The 19,994-nt window shown below is 34.1% G+C and overlaps 1 protein-coding gene across 12 annotated transcripts in view; it reads left to right on the top strand.

Moving 5' to 3' along the window:
- The window catches only part of LOC101892137 (amyloid-beta-like protein), a 331,812-nt gene extending 315,340 nt beyond the window's left edge, over positions 1 to 16,472 (top strand). For 8 of the 12 annotated variants that reach the window (XM_020039921.2, XM_020039924.2, XM_020039926.2 and 5 more), the window contains 4 exons: positions 3,436 to 3,585; positions 3,756 to 4,574; positions 4,635 to 4,823; positions 8,346 to 16,472. In XM_020039921.2, the coding sequence (XP_019895480.1) occupies positions 3,436 to 3,585; positions 3,756 to 4,574; positions 4,635 to 4,823; positions 8,346 to 8,453 (1,266 nt within the window). In that variant the 3' untranslated portion in view covers positions 8,454 to 16,472. The remainder of the gene's footprint in view (positions 1 to 3,435; positions 3,586 to 3,755; positions 4,575 to 4,634; positions 4,824 to 8,345) is intronic. The other 4 variants (XM_011297897.3, XM_011297894.3, XM_020039923.2 and 1 more) reach the window with 2 other exon arrangements.
- Positions 16,473 to 19,994: the final 3,522 nt, after the last annotated feature.

Here is a 19,994-nt window from a genome sequence, read left to right as displayed (position 1 = left end):
GCAAGCAAAATAACCCACTAAATGTAAATTATTAACGTGAATATATATATATTTGTATAAAATTGCATCTTTAGTAGGTTAGTCGGTTTTGAGCAGCTTAAAGCGAAAATCGGTTATCCTTTTGCAAATCTCTGGGTGGCATCCTTTAGGTGGAATTATGATGCTTAAAATGGGATTACAAGATATTTTATAAGTGGCGCGAGTAGTTGGTAACTGGGTGGAGGAGAGAAATTCTTAAAGGCGTGCGGAATAGTTTGTCATTGATGGCAGTCGGAATGTAATAATAATTCGCAAAAGGATTTGAAAACAGTAGAAGATGTCAGTATCTGCAAGATAGCCATGAATAACCAAAAAGGTATGATAAAACAAGTAAAAAAGCTGTAAGATCGGCAGGGCCGAACTTTGAATACCCTCCACCATTTGGAACGAATATAGAAATTTTCAAACAAATTACATTCGCCAAAAATTCTGTTAAGATCTTAAAAATACCGAATATAGCCGTTATATTGGGGTCGTGGACCTGCATAGGCAACTTTTATCATAAGCCATTGCAATATTCAAATGCGAAACTTAACAAGTTAAAAAGCTGTTAGTTCGGCCGGGCCGAACTTTTAATACTTTCCACCATTTGGTACAAATTTGGCAATTTCCAAAAAAAAAAAAAAATAAAATCCGTTAAAAATGCTGTTAAAATCTTAAAAATACCGAATGCTTATACGACGACGTGGGCCTGCATAGGCAACTTTTGTCATAAGTTATTACAATATTTAAATGCGAAACTTGAAGAAAAATCTGTTTATAATGTAGCTAAAATCATCAAAATACCGAAAATAGGGGGGGGGGGGGGTACCGTTATATTTTGGCTATTGGAAGACGTGAACCTGCACAGACAATTTTCTGGCATGGGCTGAAGTATCCATTATGACCTTCACATGCGAAATTTGAAACAATCCCGGTAAATAATGTCGCTAAAATCATCAAAATACCGAATATCGGGGGGTACGGTATATGGGGGCTATATGAAGACGTGGACCGGCACAGATAATTTTTTTATCTTAGGCTGTAGTATCCATTACGAACTTCAAATACCAAATTTGAAACAATTCCAGTGAATAATGTCTCTAAAAACAAGAAAATACCGAATATCGGGAGGTACCGTTATATGGGGCTATACGAAGACGTGGACCGGCACAGACAATTTTCTGTCTTAAGCTGTAATATCCTTTACGAACTTTAAATACCAAATTTGAAACAATTCCGGTGAAAAAATGTCGCTAAAATCATCAAAGTACCGAATATCGGGAGGTACCGTTATATGGGGGCTATACTAAAACGTGGACCTACATGTCCCATTTTAAATACCAAAAGTTCTGCAGACATAATATAAATTTGAGTAAAATTTTATCAATCTACTTCAATTCGTTCGGAAGCTAGAGTGATTTCCACAGACGGATAGACGGACAGACGGACGGACATTGCTAAATCGACATAGAATTTTATGCTGCGATTCTAGCATCTTCACAACGGATCTAGTGTTTATAGAAATATTTTGATATGACGAGTTTGAAAGAAATCGAATGTTCATTTAGCATTTTATGAGCTTCAAGGTCATTCAAAATTAAGGCCCGACGTACCTTAAATAGAGGACCAATAGATATTGTGTTGGTGGAAATACACGGATGTGCAACGTTTGAAAAGAATCGGTTGCTCTTTTGGCTATTTATGAGCGTATTAGTTATTCAAAATTTTGAACCTTCTAACCGTCTTTGATACCAGATCTTGTGCAGGTAAAATAATTAAGATGTGCGACATTTGAAGGTCATGGGACTCTTATTTCATATTTTATAATAGAGACGATTATTTAAAATGTTGACCCTTTGTGGGGAGGTACCTCAACGAGTGAACCCACATATTCCACACTACATCTTGTGTTGACAAAAATATTGAGATGTGTGAGATTTGAAGAGAATCGGGTGCTTATTTCGCATTCACTAAAGTTCGGTCGGTGCTTATCTCTCTATAATGAACCAAAAGAACGTTTTTGGATAACTAGTTCACCTTCTTTGACCAAAGATCGATAAACCGGTTATAAAACATGTTACATGTTGAGGAAAAATGCCTAAAAACTATTTTTTGTTTGTTTTTTTCTTTAATAGCGCCAAGAACTTTCTTTTGTTTTTTACTTGTCTCCTTTCTTGGCATCTTTGCATGGATTCAGAAGCTGGGCTACCCTCTCCATTTTCAAAGAATAGGACACCGTGAAGATGGCTAGAAACTATTTTCGTAAACTTTACTCCTCATAAATACATCATCCAGGACCTGATATAGGAGATACCGTACTTATATAAATAATACTTCTAATACTATAAAAATAAGTCCCTATTTTCGAACCTGTCACCTTTGCTCCGTTAAATGATACATTCATTCGACCATTCTTCTTTCAATGGCTCAGAAAGGATTTGGATGTTCAAATTGTGCTCGCCTATTACAATTCTATAGTTAATTTTGGCTTGAATATAAAAGATTGGACATCGTCCCTCTTTCAACCATTGGGAACTATTCGGACGGCTAAGAGTTGCTCCAAAATCAATTTTGATATTACATCAATACTCTAAATGGTGTCGCATTCTGATGATATTTGCATCATCATCCATGACGGAATTCATGAATAAAATCTATCAAATTTCCAGCGTTTCGAGGACTACTCAGACAGGGCCATATTTAGTTGATCCATTATCGATATAGTGCTAGTCACTCCTCTCACGAGGATTCAAGCCCAATTCCGTTGATTCATTCTACTTTTTTTACCTTACCAAAGGTCTTACGGACCACTTACAAAAATAAATAAATAACACCACTCTTGACTTTCTACAGTTGATAAACCCCTTTAAATCTCCCTCGAAATGTCAGTTTATCCCAAACACTTTCATTTCACGTCAATCACACTTTCACCTTCAAGTATACGATAATTCTCATTCACTTTAATTTTTTTGGCAACAACACCACCACAACCACCAACCCGGCACTTTCAGTTCACACTTTGGTCCATCCTAAAACTGCAAATTTGTTACAGCAACAAAACATAATTCAGCATGTCAGAGCTAATCTCCCGCCACCCAGAGGCTTTATAGCTAAACAGTAAAACCCGCTAACCTGCACTGTAGATATGCCGAATATTTTTTTCTTTGATTAGAGATTTAGGCTTTCATCTTTTTGCTTAATTAGTACATTAACACACCAGATACTTATCCGACCATCCGATCCGATCCAATGCAATATTTTTTTGTAGATGGTACAAAATAAATAAGAACTTTCAACATTTTTATATCACCCAGTCAAGTCATTAATCGAAATCCGAAGTATATCGACACATCATTCTGATACTCTTTCTCTCTTAAATGTGCAATATATCTTTATATGGGAATGTAATTTTAGACTTCTGTTCAGGCACTCGAAGAAGAAGGCAATGCTGAGAAACACCAATTGGCCGCCATGCATCAGCAGCGTGTTCTCGCCCACATCAATCAGCGCAAACGTGAAGCCATGACCTGCTATACTCAGGCCTTGACTGAGCAACCACCAAACGTAAGTGAAGAAAATCCGCAAAAATATTAGTAGTTCCATGAGGGTCATAATATGTTGTGTGTGAAGTAAAAATAAAATGCCCCCCACAATCCCAATGAGCTTTTACAACCCTTTCGATTCCTATAAATTGTCTCTTCTAAATTCTGAATTTTTCCCATTTCTCTCCATAGGCTCACCACGTCGAGAAATGCTTGCAGAAACTTCTACGTGCTCTCCACAAGGATCGTGCCCATGCCTTGGCCCACTATCGCCATTTGTTGAACTCCGGCGGTGCTGGCGGTTTGGAAGCTGCTGCCTCGGAACGACCACGCACTTTGGAACGACTCATCGATATCGATCGTGCCGTCAATCAATCGATGACAATGCTCAAACGTTATCCCGAATTGTCGAACAAAATCTCCCAATTGATGAACGATTACATTTTGGCCTTGCGCAGCAAAGATGACATCCCCGGCTCCTCTTTGGGCATGAGCGAAGAGGCAGAGGCTGCCATTTTAGATAAATATCGCATTGAAATCGAGCGCAAGGTAGCTGAAAAGGAACGTTTGCGTTTGGCCGAGAAGCAGCGCAAGGAACAACGGGCCGCCGAACGTGAGAAATTGCGCGAGGAGAAGTTGCGCTTGGAAGCCAAAAAGGTCGACGATATGGTCAAGGCCGAACAGGATTCTCAGGCATTCACCAGCGAGGAGTCGAAGACTAGCAAAGACGAGGCCATGGTTGATCCCACAAAAATGGCCCACAGTGATAAGGATTCAGCAGCAGAGGAATATGTTGAAGCCACACTCAGGTTTGTTGATAGTCATATTTTATGTGCAGGAAAAAATCTAATTTTCGTTAACAATTCCAGCACCAAAACCCAAACCATCCTGCCCACCGTGGATGACGAGGCCGTTCAGCGTGCTGTCGAGGATGTTGCTGCCGTCGCCCATCAGGAAGCTGAACCCTCTGTCCAGCATTTCATGACACACGATTTGGGCCACCGCGAATCGGTATTTCGTGTACGCTCCCTGTACCCCTATTTACCTAAAGCATATCCTTTTTCTTTACAGAGCTTCTCTGTGCGCAGAGAATACTCTCATTCCTCATCTGCGCATGCGAATAAGGAGGGACGCAATGTCTACTTCACTTTGTCCTTTGCTGGCATTGCTCTTATGGCTGCCATCTTTGTGGGCATTGCTGTTGCCAAGTGGAGAACAGCACGTTCGCCCCATGCGCAAGGCTTTATTGAAGTTGATCAGGTAAGTCCTGTCCAAAATATTGATCTTAGAAAATCTATGGTTCTAGAATTGAAAGCCGTTGAAATTATTGTGCCACTATTTCTTCAAAATCTTGACTTGAATTGTCATAGAGAAAACAACGATTATAACTCTGAAAGTCCTCAAGGAAGTCTTGATATTATTCTGACACGAAAACATTTCTTTTTTAAATTTCTCATATAATCCTTAAAAATATGTTCTAAAATATTATGCTACAAAAAAGAATCCTGCAAACAGAACCTTCAAAATTATATCTCTAAAAGCCCTTAAAGGAATATTGTATTCATTATTTTTTCTGATAATCCTTGAGAAAAAAATATTGTAGATATATTCTAAAAATTAACGTTTATAGTTCTAAATGTCCTGAAAAGAATCCTTAAAAATGTTTTTGAATTTTTTCTGCTACTCCTTGGAAAAAACATCCGTGCATTTTTTTATAGTCCTTGGAAAAAATTCTAAAAATTAACATTTATAGCTCTCAAAGTCCTTAAGTTAATTCATGAAGTACACTTTTGAATTTCCAAAGAAATATTCTAAAAAATCAGCGATTATAACTCTCAAATTCCTTAAAGGTATCCTTAAAAAATATTTTTGATTTTTTTCTGATACTTCTTGAAAAAAAAAACTTTAAATAATAAAAAATAATAAACTCCTTAAGGTAGTCATTTGAAAAATATTGCAGATATTATTCTGATACTTTTCCAGATTTTTTTAAAATTCTCTAATGTCTTAAAAAAATATTCGTAAAAATCAACGATTATACCTCTGAAAGTCCTTAATGGAATCCTATAAAATGAATTTGTTTCCTTATACTCCTTGAGAAAAATATTGCAGATATTATTCTGATACTTCTCGAGAATTTTTTTTAAATTCTCTTATGTCCTTAAAAAAATATTCGAAAAATCAACGATTATACCCCTAAAAGTCCTTAATAGAATCCTATAAAAAGATATTTTCCTGATACTCCTTGAAAAAAATATTGTAGATATATTTGAAAAATTACGTTTATAGGTCTAAGAGTCATTAAAAGAATCCTTAATAAATATATCGAAATTTTTCCTGATACTCCTTGAAAAAATATTCATGATATTTATTATAAAGTCCTTGAAAGATGAATTCTAAAAAAATACCTGAAAGTCCTTAAAGGAACTCCTAAAGACGTTTTTGAATTTCCCAAAAAAATATTCTAAAAAGTGAAGAATTTTAGTTTTGAAAATAATTTTCGAATATTTTCTGATATTCCTTGAGAAAAATATTCTTGAAATTTATCTCCAGGATACTAGAGTTGATAAAAGTTATTAATTCAAATGGAGCTCTGCTAGTTTTAGGATAAATTTTCTTAATCGATTCATAAATTTCCTAATCGATAATGGCAATGATCCGATCAACTAATCTGACAAAATCTCACCTTTTTGGGATCATAGCAGATCAAAATATTTTACAAAATTGTATGTCATCAAATTCTTCTACATAGGCCCTAGAAGACGTCAAGAATATACAGGGTGAGATAAAAAAACTACAACAAAGTCAAATACCATAATTTTTATTTTTTTGTTTTAATTTTATTGAATGAAAGCAAAAAATGTCGGGAATAGCATCAAATTTCAGAATAAATTTAGGTTTGTTCGAATTAGTCAAGTTTGGCACGAATTATGGCCTTCACACGGCCAATGAAACCGTCACACGCTGCCCGAACGTTGCTCTGTGGTATTTTACCGCATTCCCGGCGAAGCGCTTGCTTGAGGCGATCGACACTTTGGTATTCTTCTTATTACCAACCTTGCTCTGCAAAATACTCCAGACACAATAGTCCAATGGATTGGTATCCGGAGATTTAGGTGGTCACTGTGCGCTGGAAATGAAGAGAGGAACCTCATTTGTAACCATTCTTGGGTGGCGCGTGCTGAGTGCGATGATGATGTGTCCTGGTGGAATGTCCAAGGTCTGCGGCCAAAACATTTGCGTGCCCAAGGCTTTAATACACCCTTCAGAATATTTTCGCAATAATATTCGGTATTTATTCTGATGCCACGGTCGATGCCAAATACGAGCTGAGAGCGACCATCGGCTGTTATGGCGACCCACACCATCACCATGGCCGGCGCTTGAGTTCTGGTGACCAACCGAAGGTGCACATTTTCAGCTGACCTTTTTGACAAGTAAACACGATCATTTTGTTTGTTTACAAACTGCTGGACAACGAATGTTTTCTCATCGGAGAAAACCGAATTTCGCAGTTCACCACTTTCGGCCAAGCGAAGCAACTCTTTAGCTCTTTTGAGTCTATTTTCTTTATGTTGCGGTGTAAGTTCTTGCACTTTTTGGAATGTCAATGGCTTTATTTCGAGCTCATTTTTCAATATTTGCAGAAAGGAATATTGCGATATGTTTAGCACACGAGCCATTTTTCGGCCACTGCGACGCGGGTTTCGATCAAGTCGCTTCTTAACTTTTCGAACTATTCTGCTGATGTTGCCTTTTTTCTTCCGCCCACTTCCTTGACGCCGGGCTACGCTACCAGTATCACGGTAATGAACGATGGTACGAGACCCAAAGATTTATTCAAACTTAAATGCTGGAGTGCTCTAACGATAGCCACTTGCGTTTTTCTAGCCAAATATAAAGAAATCACACTATCACGCTTGAATTCCATCACGAATAACTATTTTTTCTGGAAAATTCTCACCAAAATGCTTTTAAACGCTTATAAACAATATAATGAGCTGTCAGCTTTCGGACGAGCGGCTTAGAAATGACAGCCGTCTGATGTTGGTTGCATTTTTTTTCATCTCACCCTGTACTTTGTAGGACCTATTATGAATATTTCGTGGAGTTACAAACCGAATGACAAAGCTAATATACCCTCCATAAAATGGTGGAGGTTATATGTTATGATGAGTGTAATGTTATTCAATAATCTACGACAATGGCTGAGATAGTCCTTCATATAATTTTATTAAAAAATCCACAAATAGGCCTTCATAAAATTTGTCAATATTTAAGGAGTTATAGCCACCATATAGGCTATATTTCATCTTTAAAATTTGCAATGAATAAAAATCGCTAAAACTCCGTAATGTCAATATTTAAGGGGTTATGGTCACTATAAAGTAGCCAATTTTTGCTCTTTAAAAATCCTAATGAAAAAATATGCATTCATAAAATTTAATCAAAAAATTCAATTCAAAAGTTTCAAAGAATGGCCCTGAATCTGCATCTACGAATATAGCCCTTGTAGTCTTTCAGAACTTTTTTTAAAAAAACAATCCAAAAATATTGGCCTGGCAATGGCCTTGACTATCCCTCATTAAATGTTTTTAAAAAATTCACGATTTTGTTTTAATTTTGTAGAGGATTATCAGGACTATAGATAATCCTCTAGAAAACTAAAACAAAACTCCCACACTTAACTCTGAACGAACGACCTCCATATTTTAGATTTTTAGTTCTATTAGTTCTGGAAATGTTTTTATTTAATTCAATTTTCTTTGTTTTTTTTTGCAGAATGCCGCCGCCCATCATCCTGTGGTCCCCGAAGAGAAAATCGTGCCGAGTATGCAAATCAATGGCTACGAAAATCCCACTTACAAATATTTTGAAGTAAAAGAGTAAACATCTGCAGAAAAATTAACAGAACACAAACAGCAACAACAACACACTTAATTACTTATAATTAAAACAACAACAACAACAAATTATTCCGATGAATATTTAACAAAAAAAGAAAAACCAAAAAGAACCCCAAGAACTTTTTATGAAAACAAAATCTTACAATAATTACAATAAAAACAACCAGACAAAACTCTATTAAACCCCTTCCCAGGCTCTGATCCCCAAAAAAAAAAAACAAAAACCAAACAAACAATAGGATATCTTAATGTAAACTAACAGAGGACTGCTGTTAAGTAAACATTTACACAAAAACAACAAACATATATACAACAACAACAATAAGAGAAAAAAAAATGATATTTGAAAGCTAAGCAATTTCAGAAATCTCCCCTCACACTTACACAATAATTCTCATTCACTCCATGCAACATCAAAACATTCAAAACAAAACTAAATTTAACAAACCAAAAAATGATGGAAATTTTTTTCAAATAAACCACAACAACAACAAAGATATTTTCTTTTACTAACATTAAACGTCGTTCTTGTTTAGAGAGATACTAAGGAAAACCAAAACCAAAAAAGTAATGAATCATTGATTGTGTGTAATGCAAAAAAAAAAAAAACAAAAATAAATCTCGTATAAAAAACAACAACTTAGTTTTAAGTCTACAACAAAAACATAATGTAAAACAACAAAAGAAAAAATATTATTATTAAAAAAAATAAAAATAAATTATTATTTCCTACAACAGAAAAAAAAGAAAGACAGAAGGGAAGAAGTCTATTTAAGAGTGTAACGGTAAATAAGAAACAACAGAGATTTGCTGTCAGGAATGGGCCCAAGGCAAATATTGGGATTGAAATTCATATTTCCAAGCCAGGGAATTTTCTGGCCCCCATTCCAAATGTCAAACTCTCCAAATTTTTCTCAATTTTATTTCTTCGATTCCTTCTTCATTTCTTCTTGAAAATAAATTCCAAATGCAAATAAAACAACTCCCAGATTAAAAACTATATATTTAAACTAATGAAAATAAAAAAATAAAAAAACATTAACGAGCAGCTTACTACTCAAAACGCTTTTAAGCTATGACAAGAAACATAACAAATAAATGAATGATGAATGAAAATGATGAATAAAAAATAAAATTACCAGAATTGCTATTCTAGACAACTAAAACACAAAAAAATCATAAATAAAAGAACTCAGAATAACAAAGCATAACAGCAACAAAAATACGCTATAATACAAACTTTGCAATGGTTCTTCAGACTTTGTTACACCTTGGCTAGGAGAAAGAAAACTTCAAAAGCAAAGCTCTGAAAGAAGAGAAACAAACATGAAAATCAAAACACAAAACTTAAGTCAACTAAAATTTAATGGAAATACAGATTTAGTTAATTTTTTTTAATTTGAAGGGTAAGAAGGGTCAATGAAAAGGTCATGTCATGCCATACCATGTCGTAGAGCTGGATATGCTTATCATAACATCAATAATCTCTTGACAAATGTGCACTATGCCATTAATGCATTGCTAAAATTGAAATCCACTAAAAGAAACTCAGTGGCGAGAACACAAGCAAAAGAGTAATTGCTAGTGTGTGCTCTCACCGAGTGCCCACAGACGCTCTTTTCTTGAAGTATGCCACCTTAAATTCAGAAGGGATTTTTAATACTTTCATTCCCCTAAAACTTTTAGGCCATCGTAGCGTCTCGGAAAGGGAAAATAGCTGTTCTTTGGAAATCCCAACGAGTTTCATGTATCACCTTTAAATCTCTCGAGATATATAGCAGATTCATTGAGGTACCTGAAGTACAGGTATTGTCTCTTTACTTATATAGGTCCAGGCTGGATAAAGAGTCGCACTTTAATGTTCTCTCTGGTTACTTTGTTTTTCAATGGCTCAGATTGTGAGTGTAGAGAGAATTACTCTCATTGAAGGCACGCGTGCCTGCTTTTGCATGGCAATGATTTAGTTTCCCTTGAGAAGGCGAAACAGAGGAAGTTATTGTCATACTGTCGATTCCATTGATCGTTGATCTATGGCCTACGGAGAACCCGAATAGGGTGTTGAAAAAATACCATGTTAATGAGAATATATGGGCGATTTTATAGTCATTTAATTCAGGGCCGCGTAGAGAGTCTCACTCTTATATTATCCCAATTTCTGATTGTGGTTGTGAAGAGAATTACTCTCATTTGAAGGCACTCGTGCCTGTTTTGCATGTCAATGATTTAGTCCCGGTCGTGTCTACACAGTCGATTCCACAGATCGTTAGAGAACCCGAAAAGGGTGTTAGAAAAAAACAATGTTAATGAGAATGTATGGGTGATTTCATAGTCATTTAAATAGTACCGCATAGAGAGTCTCACTCTTAAATTCTCCCAATTTCTGATTGAGGATGTGAAGAGAATTGCGTTCATTGAAGGCCCCGTCCCTGATTTGAAGCAATGTCGGGCAAATGCAGGCGCTTGTGCTCTCCACATGCGAAATTCTCTCCACACTCACCCAATGTAATCGGTGATGAATAGAATTGGAAGAACATTTTCTGCCCTACTCTGGCTTAACTGTTAACTTAAAGTTAGTGGGAGAGGGGGAGTTACTCTCTCGATGTTCACGTCTGAGAAATATACACAATCAAAGCTTTCGTGTTGGTAGCGGTTGGCTAGCCTAACTTGAGCAGCCTCGAAAAGTTCACAAAATATCTCTCAAATTGCCAGGCCAGAGAGTCTCTTACCACTTCTAATGTATATATTGTGAGCAAGGCTGCTCTAGATGACTAGTCCATTTCCGCTAGGAACATAGAGGTCCAAAAGCTCAGTGAGGCAGTTTATGGGAGAGGCATAGAGATAAAACGTTTGGTACGATGGACACCGATGGAAGTTTTAATTTTTTTTTTTTCAACGGATTATGAGTTTCATATCTTGAACCTCCAGGATCAGTAAATCCAATTTGTTTAAATCTTTGATAGAAAAGAGTCCTTTCCTTTGAGAATCTCTAGAATTTTTTTCATTTTCTTAGCTCTTAGTGATACATGGCATGATCTCTTCACATATCCTTTTTTATCAGCTCGTCTTTCCCTTTGTTTTCCATTTTAATAAAATATTTTGCAAAATACTTTTATTTTATTTACACAAAATTGACAACTTATGAAGCTTACCGTCATATCAGTTCATCTTAAGTTTTGTACATTTAAACACAAGTAAATAATTGTATTAAACAAATTTTTGTTATAATTTATATTTATTTTTAAGACATTTTCACAAAGAAAAATATTTAAAAAATATATTTCCTAAAGGGAAAATTACGATTCGAGAAGAAAAAACAAACAAGAGAGAAAAATGCAATGTAATTTACATTGGGCGCCACATTCTCAGAGATGTCCTAAAGAGAAGATTATGATTGACATTTAATGCAAGGGTGAAAATTTTCCGACAAAAAATGTAACGTACATTGAGCGCCACAATCTCGGAAATGAGAGAGATTTGTTTGGATATTAATTAATGTCATTTTGTGGCTCCCTGGCAACATTTTGTCATCTTCTGCAATTATTAATCTAGAGCCATTAAAGACAAACAAATGTACTTTGCTGCATAATATTGGTGAAAAAATATCTAACATAAATATTTTTGAAACTATCCAGGATATTTTCAATGTCATAGATTTAAAAAATAAGGCAATTTGTAGCATACCTTGGATATAAGGATAGTCTCTCCAGATGAGCATTGCTGACTATTTCTCTAAACAGAAGGTCATATGGAAAATGCCTCCCATGTCCAATGTCTCTCTTCTACTCTCAAACACTTTTCGAATAGATTTTTCAACTAAAAAAGTATATTTTCTTTGTAAAAGTTAAAATCTGAAAGACATTAATTATTAAAATTACCTAGGTTAATATTTATTTATTTATTTACTCATAAAATTAACTACAAAAAAAGAATTAATTATTTATTGTGTAAAATATATGTATGTATTAATTGAAAAGCTATCGACACAAAATTTAAACAAATTTCCCTCTGCAATACTATGAATTGTTTATTGAAAAAGAAAACAAAAGTTACTTTGCTGTGTGATTTTTTAACAAATTCTTTTTGTGTGACTCGGAGGCAATCGATGGAGAATTTTCTTTTTTTTTTTTGAAAGGACAGTGTCAATTTATCTGGAAAAAATTAGTATCTGACACTGGTTAATTTTTCTATAAAAAACGGGATTAAGGAATTATGAATGGGGAGAATGCTTTACTTTTTGGAACAAATTTAAATCCCTTTAATTTTGGAGTATAAAATCGACATTATTTGCCAGAGATGATTAACTCTAAATTAAAAAGTAATTTTCTCTATTGGAAAAATAAGGTCCAATATGGACTATGGAATAGCCACCCCAATATGACTGAGATTATTAAAAAACTTATTTAACCGTAACTGAGAAATCTGTTCTATAGAAACATGGAATAATCTAAAAGAAAAAAATATTCTCCTAAGTCTAAGGTTTTTTTTGTACAGTAAGATATTGAGCAATTTTTCTGTACCAAAAAAACCTGCTTTGGGAGTTTAAAATTTGTCTCCTTAAAGAAATCATATCTGTGGCATTTTTAGAGATAGAAAAATAATTGCTTTTTGCAGGGATTTTTTTTATTAAAATCGACAATGCGGGAAGTCAGCTCTTTATTCCCAAAGTCTTTTGTATAAAAAGATGCTTTAATTTGGAATGATAATTTTTTTCTATAACGAAAGCTTGTTCCATAGCATTTTTTCCATATTAAGAAGACAGTTCCTTAAAGGCATGGTTGCTACCAAGGGCTGAAGAATACAATTTTTCTGAAATTTCCTTGGCAAGATTTTTTTTCTGAAAAAGGCCGATTCTATGGGAGATGCAGCCCTCTGAGACAAGGAAAGTTTTTCGAGGGAAAATAAGTTTTTATGGATTTTTTGGAACAAATATCGGTTTCATAAATCCGCATAATTTTTCAATAGAAAACAACCATGACCGGAAATTTTTACATAAAGAAGTCAGTCTTCTAGTAGGGCTGAAGAATTTTCTTCTTTGCCAAAAAGTAAGTCCCGATGACCCTTTTTAAGGGTATCCTCCCTGGGTCGGCAATTTTTATAAAAAAAAAACTTAATTCTCTGTCAGTGGATTTTTTTCTATGATTGAAAGACAAAGTTCTGGCACATAGAGATATTTATGATCCCATTTATTACAAGGGACAAAAAATCCAACAAAAAAATGTAAATTTAAATTGGGCGCCACAATCTCGGAAATAATTTAAGTCTAGAGAGATTTCTCTGGGAAAAAATTCAATAAAAAAATGTAAATGTAAATTGGGCGAGACATTCTCGTAAATGAACTGAGTCGAGCGAAGAAGAATTATAGAAGAAATTTTTTGGCTTCCACCAATATTTTGTCATAATGCGCCACTTTTAATGTGGGCCACTGAAGACAAACAACAAATATGCTTTGCTGCATAATATTGGCGAAAAGTTCTCCAACTATTTTCGGAACTTTGTGAAAAACGTCGTTTTTGTAGAAAATGCAGTTGTCTGAGGCCGATAAAGTTTTTCGACGGAAAATAAGTTTTTATGGGTTTTTTTGCAAATTCAAATATCAGTTTCATACATAAGTCTCTTAGCAGGGTTGAAGCAGTTTCTTCTCTGGTGAGAAATCAGTCCCAAGGACCTTAACCCCTTTTTAAAGGACCTTAACCCATTTTCTTACAGAAAAAAAACTAAATCCTCTGCAGGGATTTTTTTATTTTCTGCGGAGTCAAAAAAGGTAATTTTCAAATAAAAAGCACCCCTTTAGCTGAGACATTTCGTTGAATAGGAACAAGTATCAGGGAGAAGAAAAATTTGCCTGAGACCGGAAAAGTTTATTGATAGACAATAAGTTTTTATGGATTTTTTGGAACAAATATTAATTTCATAAATCCGCATAATATTTCCTTAGAAAACAGCCATGCCGGACAATTTTATATAAGGAAGTCAGTCTCCTGGCAGGACTGAAGAATTTTCTTCTCTGGCAAGAAATCGGTCCCAAGAACTTCAAATCCTTTTTGAAGGTATCCTCTCTGGGACTGTCATTCTCATAGAAAAAAAATTAAATTTTCTGTCAGTGATTTTTTTTTTATGAAAGAAAGGTAAATTTCTGCATCTTAAGGTTTTCCTTCTTGCCCAGATCTGATGTATCAGCCGTTAAAGAAATTATTTTTTTCAGAGTCAAAAAAAGTAATCTTCCAATAAAGCAACCCTTTAGCTGAGACATTTCGATGAAAAGGAACAAGTTCCAGGGAGAAGAAAAAATTTCCCATAGAAAAAAGTCTCCAGAATAATTTGAAACTAGCTTTCTTGGAAGTCTCTCTAATATCCTTTAATTTTCCGACTAATTTTTAGTTGAAACTTTGGCTTAAAATTAATTCGAAGTCCCATAAGTTCTCTTTACAATGTATGTGCTCTCTCTTTCACACTACAATTCTGAGCCCATATCATTAAATTTCAAAATTGTTTTTCTAAATTCAGCAAAGTATGCAAATGTTTTGTAAAATCCTTGACACAACTACATTCACAAAAAAAAAAAACACACAACAACTTATTTCATAATACATTAACAACAACAACAAAAATGAACGTATTATAAAAACTAGTCAAACAAAAACCAAATGATGAATCTCTAAGAAACAACAACAACCAAAAAACAAAAAACAACAAAAATTATTATGCTTAAATCATCTAATCATTTCAAATTTATTAACAGCAACAAACAACAAAAAAAAAAAAAAAGAAAAAACAAAAAATATTTATGTAAAACTTAGCATGAATGTAAGAGAAAACAAAAGAAAACCTAGATTAAAATCTTATAAAAAAATGTCAAAAAAATTAAAAAAATTGAAAATGCAAAATGAGATGATGAAGCAAAAAAGGAAAAACAAGATAAAAACCCCGTCCTGCGTTAAATAAAAAATAATAAATAAATAAAAAAACAAGAAGAAAAAACTTTACACAAAAAATAAATAAAAAAAAGACAAACGTAAACAATTTAACGTATATAAATAAAAGAAACATAATAATAATAATAATAATAATAATAATAATAATAATAATAATAATAATAATAATAATAATAATAATAATAATACTAATGAACAAACAAATTATCATTTCCAATTTCGTTTCGTTTACTTTTACATTATGTAAGTCATACACAACAACAACAACAAAATATATATAATAAAAAATAAATAAAAACCAAAAAAAAATCTTATATATAAATGTACTCAAGACAATTGTAATTGCAACAATAATTGTACGCTAAACAAACAAAAAATATATTTAATAATTATAATAAATGAAAGAGAACCCCTCAAAAAGAAAACCACAAAACCAACAACAACAACAACAACAACCATTCAATGTAAAATGTTTCAAAAAAATACAAACCCCCTGATCCGTTAACTCAGAAACCTAGAAATCTGTTACAAACCTTTCAAACCTTGTTTGTTTTCCTTTCTCTCAAAAATAAATCATCTCCGATTAGTTAAAACAAAATTCGCCCTTTCCCCCCCAAAAAAAAAAAAAAAAAACAAACAACCAAACACATTTAACCACCACAACAACAAGAAAAAAGTATTTGTGTTCTTCTTCTTTTGAAATATTTTGCATAAATATAAAAACCAACAAAAAAACTATTAGAAATTGTGTTTTTATTTCTCTTTGCTTTCTAATTGGATAATTTGGAATTTATTCAAAACAGACAACAACCAAAAAAACAGGTAATTATCTTATTAGCCAATATCTATAAAACAAACTACATTGATTGGTGAATATTTTACACAAACAACATAAAAATACAAAAAATTTAAGGAAGAAAAAACAAAAAAACATTTTCGCTATGAAAATTAAAAAAAGAAAACCAAAAGTAAAAATAAACCAAAGCCACCGCACCTGCTTCATGTATTTACTCTTAACCTATTTACACTTGTTCCAAAAACCCTTTGCCCTTGCCCCGCTCCCCCCAAAAGATATAAAAAAACTCCCCATTTTTAAAACAAAACTGACACTTTTTGCTCGGCCTATATCCCCTATTTCCCCCCTTAGAATTAAGCCATTATCTAAACCTAGTTATCGATGCAACAACTGAGAAAACAAAAAAAAAAAAAACCAACAACCAACAACTGCTTATTATAACCTTTTTACCGTAACAAAAATGAAAGAATGACGAACAAACAAAACAAAAAAATGAGTTACACAAAAAAATATATATAATTCAGGGCTTTTATTTTCACAAGAAATTTCGTTTTGTTTCTGCCGTTTATTATCAATAAAAAGAATAATTACCAAATATGTAAATGTTTTTGGGCGTTTTTATTGAAATGTTATTTGCGTTTTTTTTTCGGTCTAAAACAGAGCACAGATTTGCTAAATTTTACTCGCGAGCAGTTTTTTACGGAGTCACTCCTGTTTGAAAAATTAGAGGCGAAGCAGAGTCACTCAAAATAGAGCAAGAGTTTGTTCTAGGATTGAAAAAGAAGTTAAAAAGTATTAATCGGTTCTGTCGACAGATGTATACTCACAGTCAATGACCACTTTATTAAATGTATATTTTGATTGCTGGCTTGAAATGGTTTCGAAAGAGTAGTCCAATAATGTCCATTTTATAACAGACTTAAGTCTTTTCCACTCGTCCTATGTCTGATATAAATATTACAACGTGGCAGATTTGGACTATATCGACTACATCCTTTACTTTACATTAGATTTGTGATAATTTTGGAAAATGTTGTAATGCGCTCGAGGTAACATATAAAGGGTGAGATAAAAAAGTGCAACAAAGTCAAACGCAAGAATTTTCACATTTTTTTTTAAAATTTTATTGAATGAAAGCAAAAAATGTCGGAAATAGCCACAAATTTTAGAATAAGTTTAGATTTGTTCGAATTGGTAAACCTTTTGCACGAATTATGGCCTTCAAACGACCAATGAAACAGTCACACGATGCCCGAATGTTGCTCTACGGTATTTTGGCACATTCCCGGCGAAGCGCTTGCTTGAGGTGATCGACACTTTGGTATTTTTTAGTGCCAACCTTGCTTTCCAAAATACTCCAGACACAATAGTCCAACCGATTGGTACCCGGAATTTTGGTGGCAATTGTGCGCTGGAAATAAAGCTTGGAACCTCATTCTGTAACCATTCATGATGGTGCTGAGTCCTGTTCGAATGTCCAAGGTCTGGGCCTAAAATGTTTGCGTGCCCATGGCTTTAATACACCCCCCAGAATATTTATTCTGATGCCACGGTCGATTAATACGAGCGAAGAGCGACCATCCGCTGTTACGGCGGCCCACACCATCACCATAGCTGGCGCTTGCGCTTGAATTCTGGTGGCCAACCCAAGGTGCACATTTTCAGTTGACCTCTTTGGCAAGTAAACACGATCATCTTGTTTGTTTACAAACTGCTGGACAACGAATGTTTTCTCATCGGAGAAAACCAAATTCGGCAGTTCATCACTTTCGGCCAAGCGAAGCAACTCTTTAGCTCTTTTGAGCCTATTTTCTTTCTGTTGCGGTGGAAGTTCTTGCACTTTTTGGAATTTCAATAGCTTTATCCCGAGCTCATTTTCAACATTTACCGAATATCTTCACACCAGACCTTGGTTCAATAATGTTGTGATGTGTGTAATTTGAAAACAAGAAGACGGACCCTTATATCTCATTTTATACGACTTATAATTATTCAAAATTTTGATCTTTGTGGGGTAGGTACATGATGAATTTGACCGATACCGATCTAAGTTTGACAGTAATTTTACGATGTACCAAGTTTGGACCAAATCGGATATCCCTGTGAGAGTTTTCGTGCGCACCAGCCAGACAGACAGATAGACGAACGGACACCGCTAGATCGACAAAAAATGTCCTAAAACGGATTTGGTCCAAAGAGATCTACAGCCCTTATTGTTTTCTGATTTGTGTGTGAATGTATGGGTAACAGCTCAGCCTGTGTGTGCAAAGAGAGGGAGGTGATATTGTGTAGCAAAAACTAAAAGACTGCTCGGCAAGAGTAAAATCTGCTCGATTTTGAAGGAATTTTGCTCCCATTAAAATCTAGGAAAATATGCTCGCATGTATTCCAGCGAAGTCAAAAAAATGAGTTTTCTCGATTTTTTGTTTCTGCTTTCACTCGCTCGAACTCTAGTGAGTTTTACTCTTCTTACAAATACGAGTGAGTTTTTCGGTTTCCTGGACTAAAATCTTGAATAAAGGCGTGAGGATCCAACAAAATTGAGCTCCGTGTATTGTGAGTGAAAGTTTTTTTGAGGAACTATAACAGTAAGGAAAGGGCATATAACATGCACATAACTGTAAGGAAAGGGAAACTTTAGAAGGAGTTTGGTTTTTTAGGTGTTTTTGAAAAAGTGTACTAAGGCTAACGACTGTACTTAAGGGTACTATATTATACAATACAATTTGGTTTTATTAAATAGATTGATTTGGAAATGTAAAATGTTAGTATTAGGGTCTCTGTTAGTGTGTGGGGTTGAGATATGGATGAGGTTTTAGAAATACCTACTAAAAAAGTACTAAATTGTACTAAATTTTGCATTTGGGTAAGGAACTAAAGTAGAAGTCTAAACGTAGGCATTAGAATCACCTCTAGTGCGGTTTGGATGATACAAGGCGGGGAATTTGGGATTGTGTTCTAAAAAGTACGCAAAGTACTAAATATTTATTTGAGGAAGAAAAAAAGGTGGAAATCTGAAATTTGGATTGAGATACAAGGCGGGAAATTTGGAAATGCGTACTAAAAAAAGTACGAAAAATACTAAATAGTATTATTTGGGGTAAAAAAATCTTGTATGAGTCCGAGTTTGGTATCTGCGATTGATATTTAGAGGTAGTTTTGGAAATGTGTACGAAAATTGTTCGAAAGTACAAAGTTGTACTAAATTTGGTATTGGGTAATGGAATAGAGCTTTTCAGCTCGGATATTAATATGAATAAAACTATTGGTACCTGTGGATAAGATATGGAAGTGGGTTTGGAAATTCATGATATAGTTGTTAGTAAAGTACTAAGTAGTATTATATTTGGTATTTGTATATCACTGTTGGTGTCTGTGGTTGAGAGAAAGAGCTGTTTTCAGAAATGCGTACTATAAATTTTTCGTAAAAAAAATTCGTAAAGTACTAAATTTAGTAATTATAGATATTAAAGAACTGAAATTTAATAATAAAGTCACTGTTGCTATACGTATAGAGCTTATTTTTTTATAAATTTTATATTGAGGTTACCATTGGTTTCTAGGGTTTACATATGGAGACGTTGAAATACTTTTGAACAGAAAAATTGGATGTGAGTCCATTGTGCAATGGTTTTACTAATATCCTTCTCTGTAAACCTCAAAATGAATGGTTTTTTGGTGTAAGAGGTAAATATTTTCATATTATTCCTCCGGAATACGGAAAACGTGAATAATATATAGAGTCGTGAAAGAAATTGGAGTGAGGGCAGAGTCCAATAAAAAAATAACTTGACAT

Source organism: Musca domestica, unplaced genomic scaffold (genome assembly GCF_030504385.1).
Source record: "Musca domestica strain aabys unplaced genomic scaffold, Musca_domestica.polishedcontigs.V.1.1 13, whole genome shotgun sequence".
Taxonomy (NCBI): domain Eukaryota; kingdom Metazoa; phylum Arthropoda; class Insecta; order Diptera; family Muscidae; genus Musca; species Musca domestica.
The sequence above is the reverse complement of the archived record's forward strand: the minus strand, read 5'-3'. Positions and strand labels throughout refer to the sequence as shown.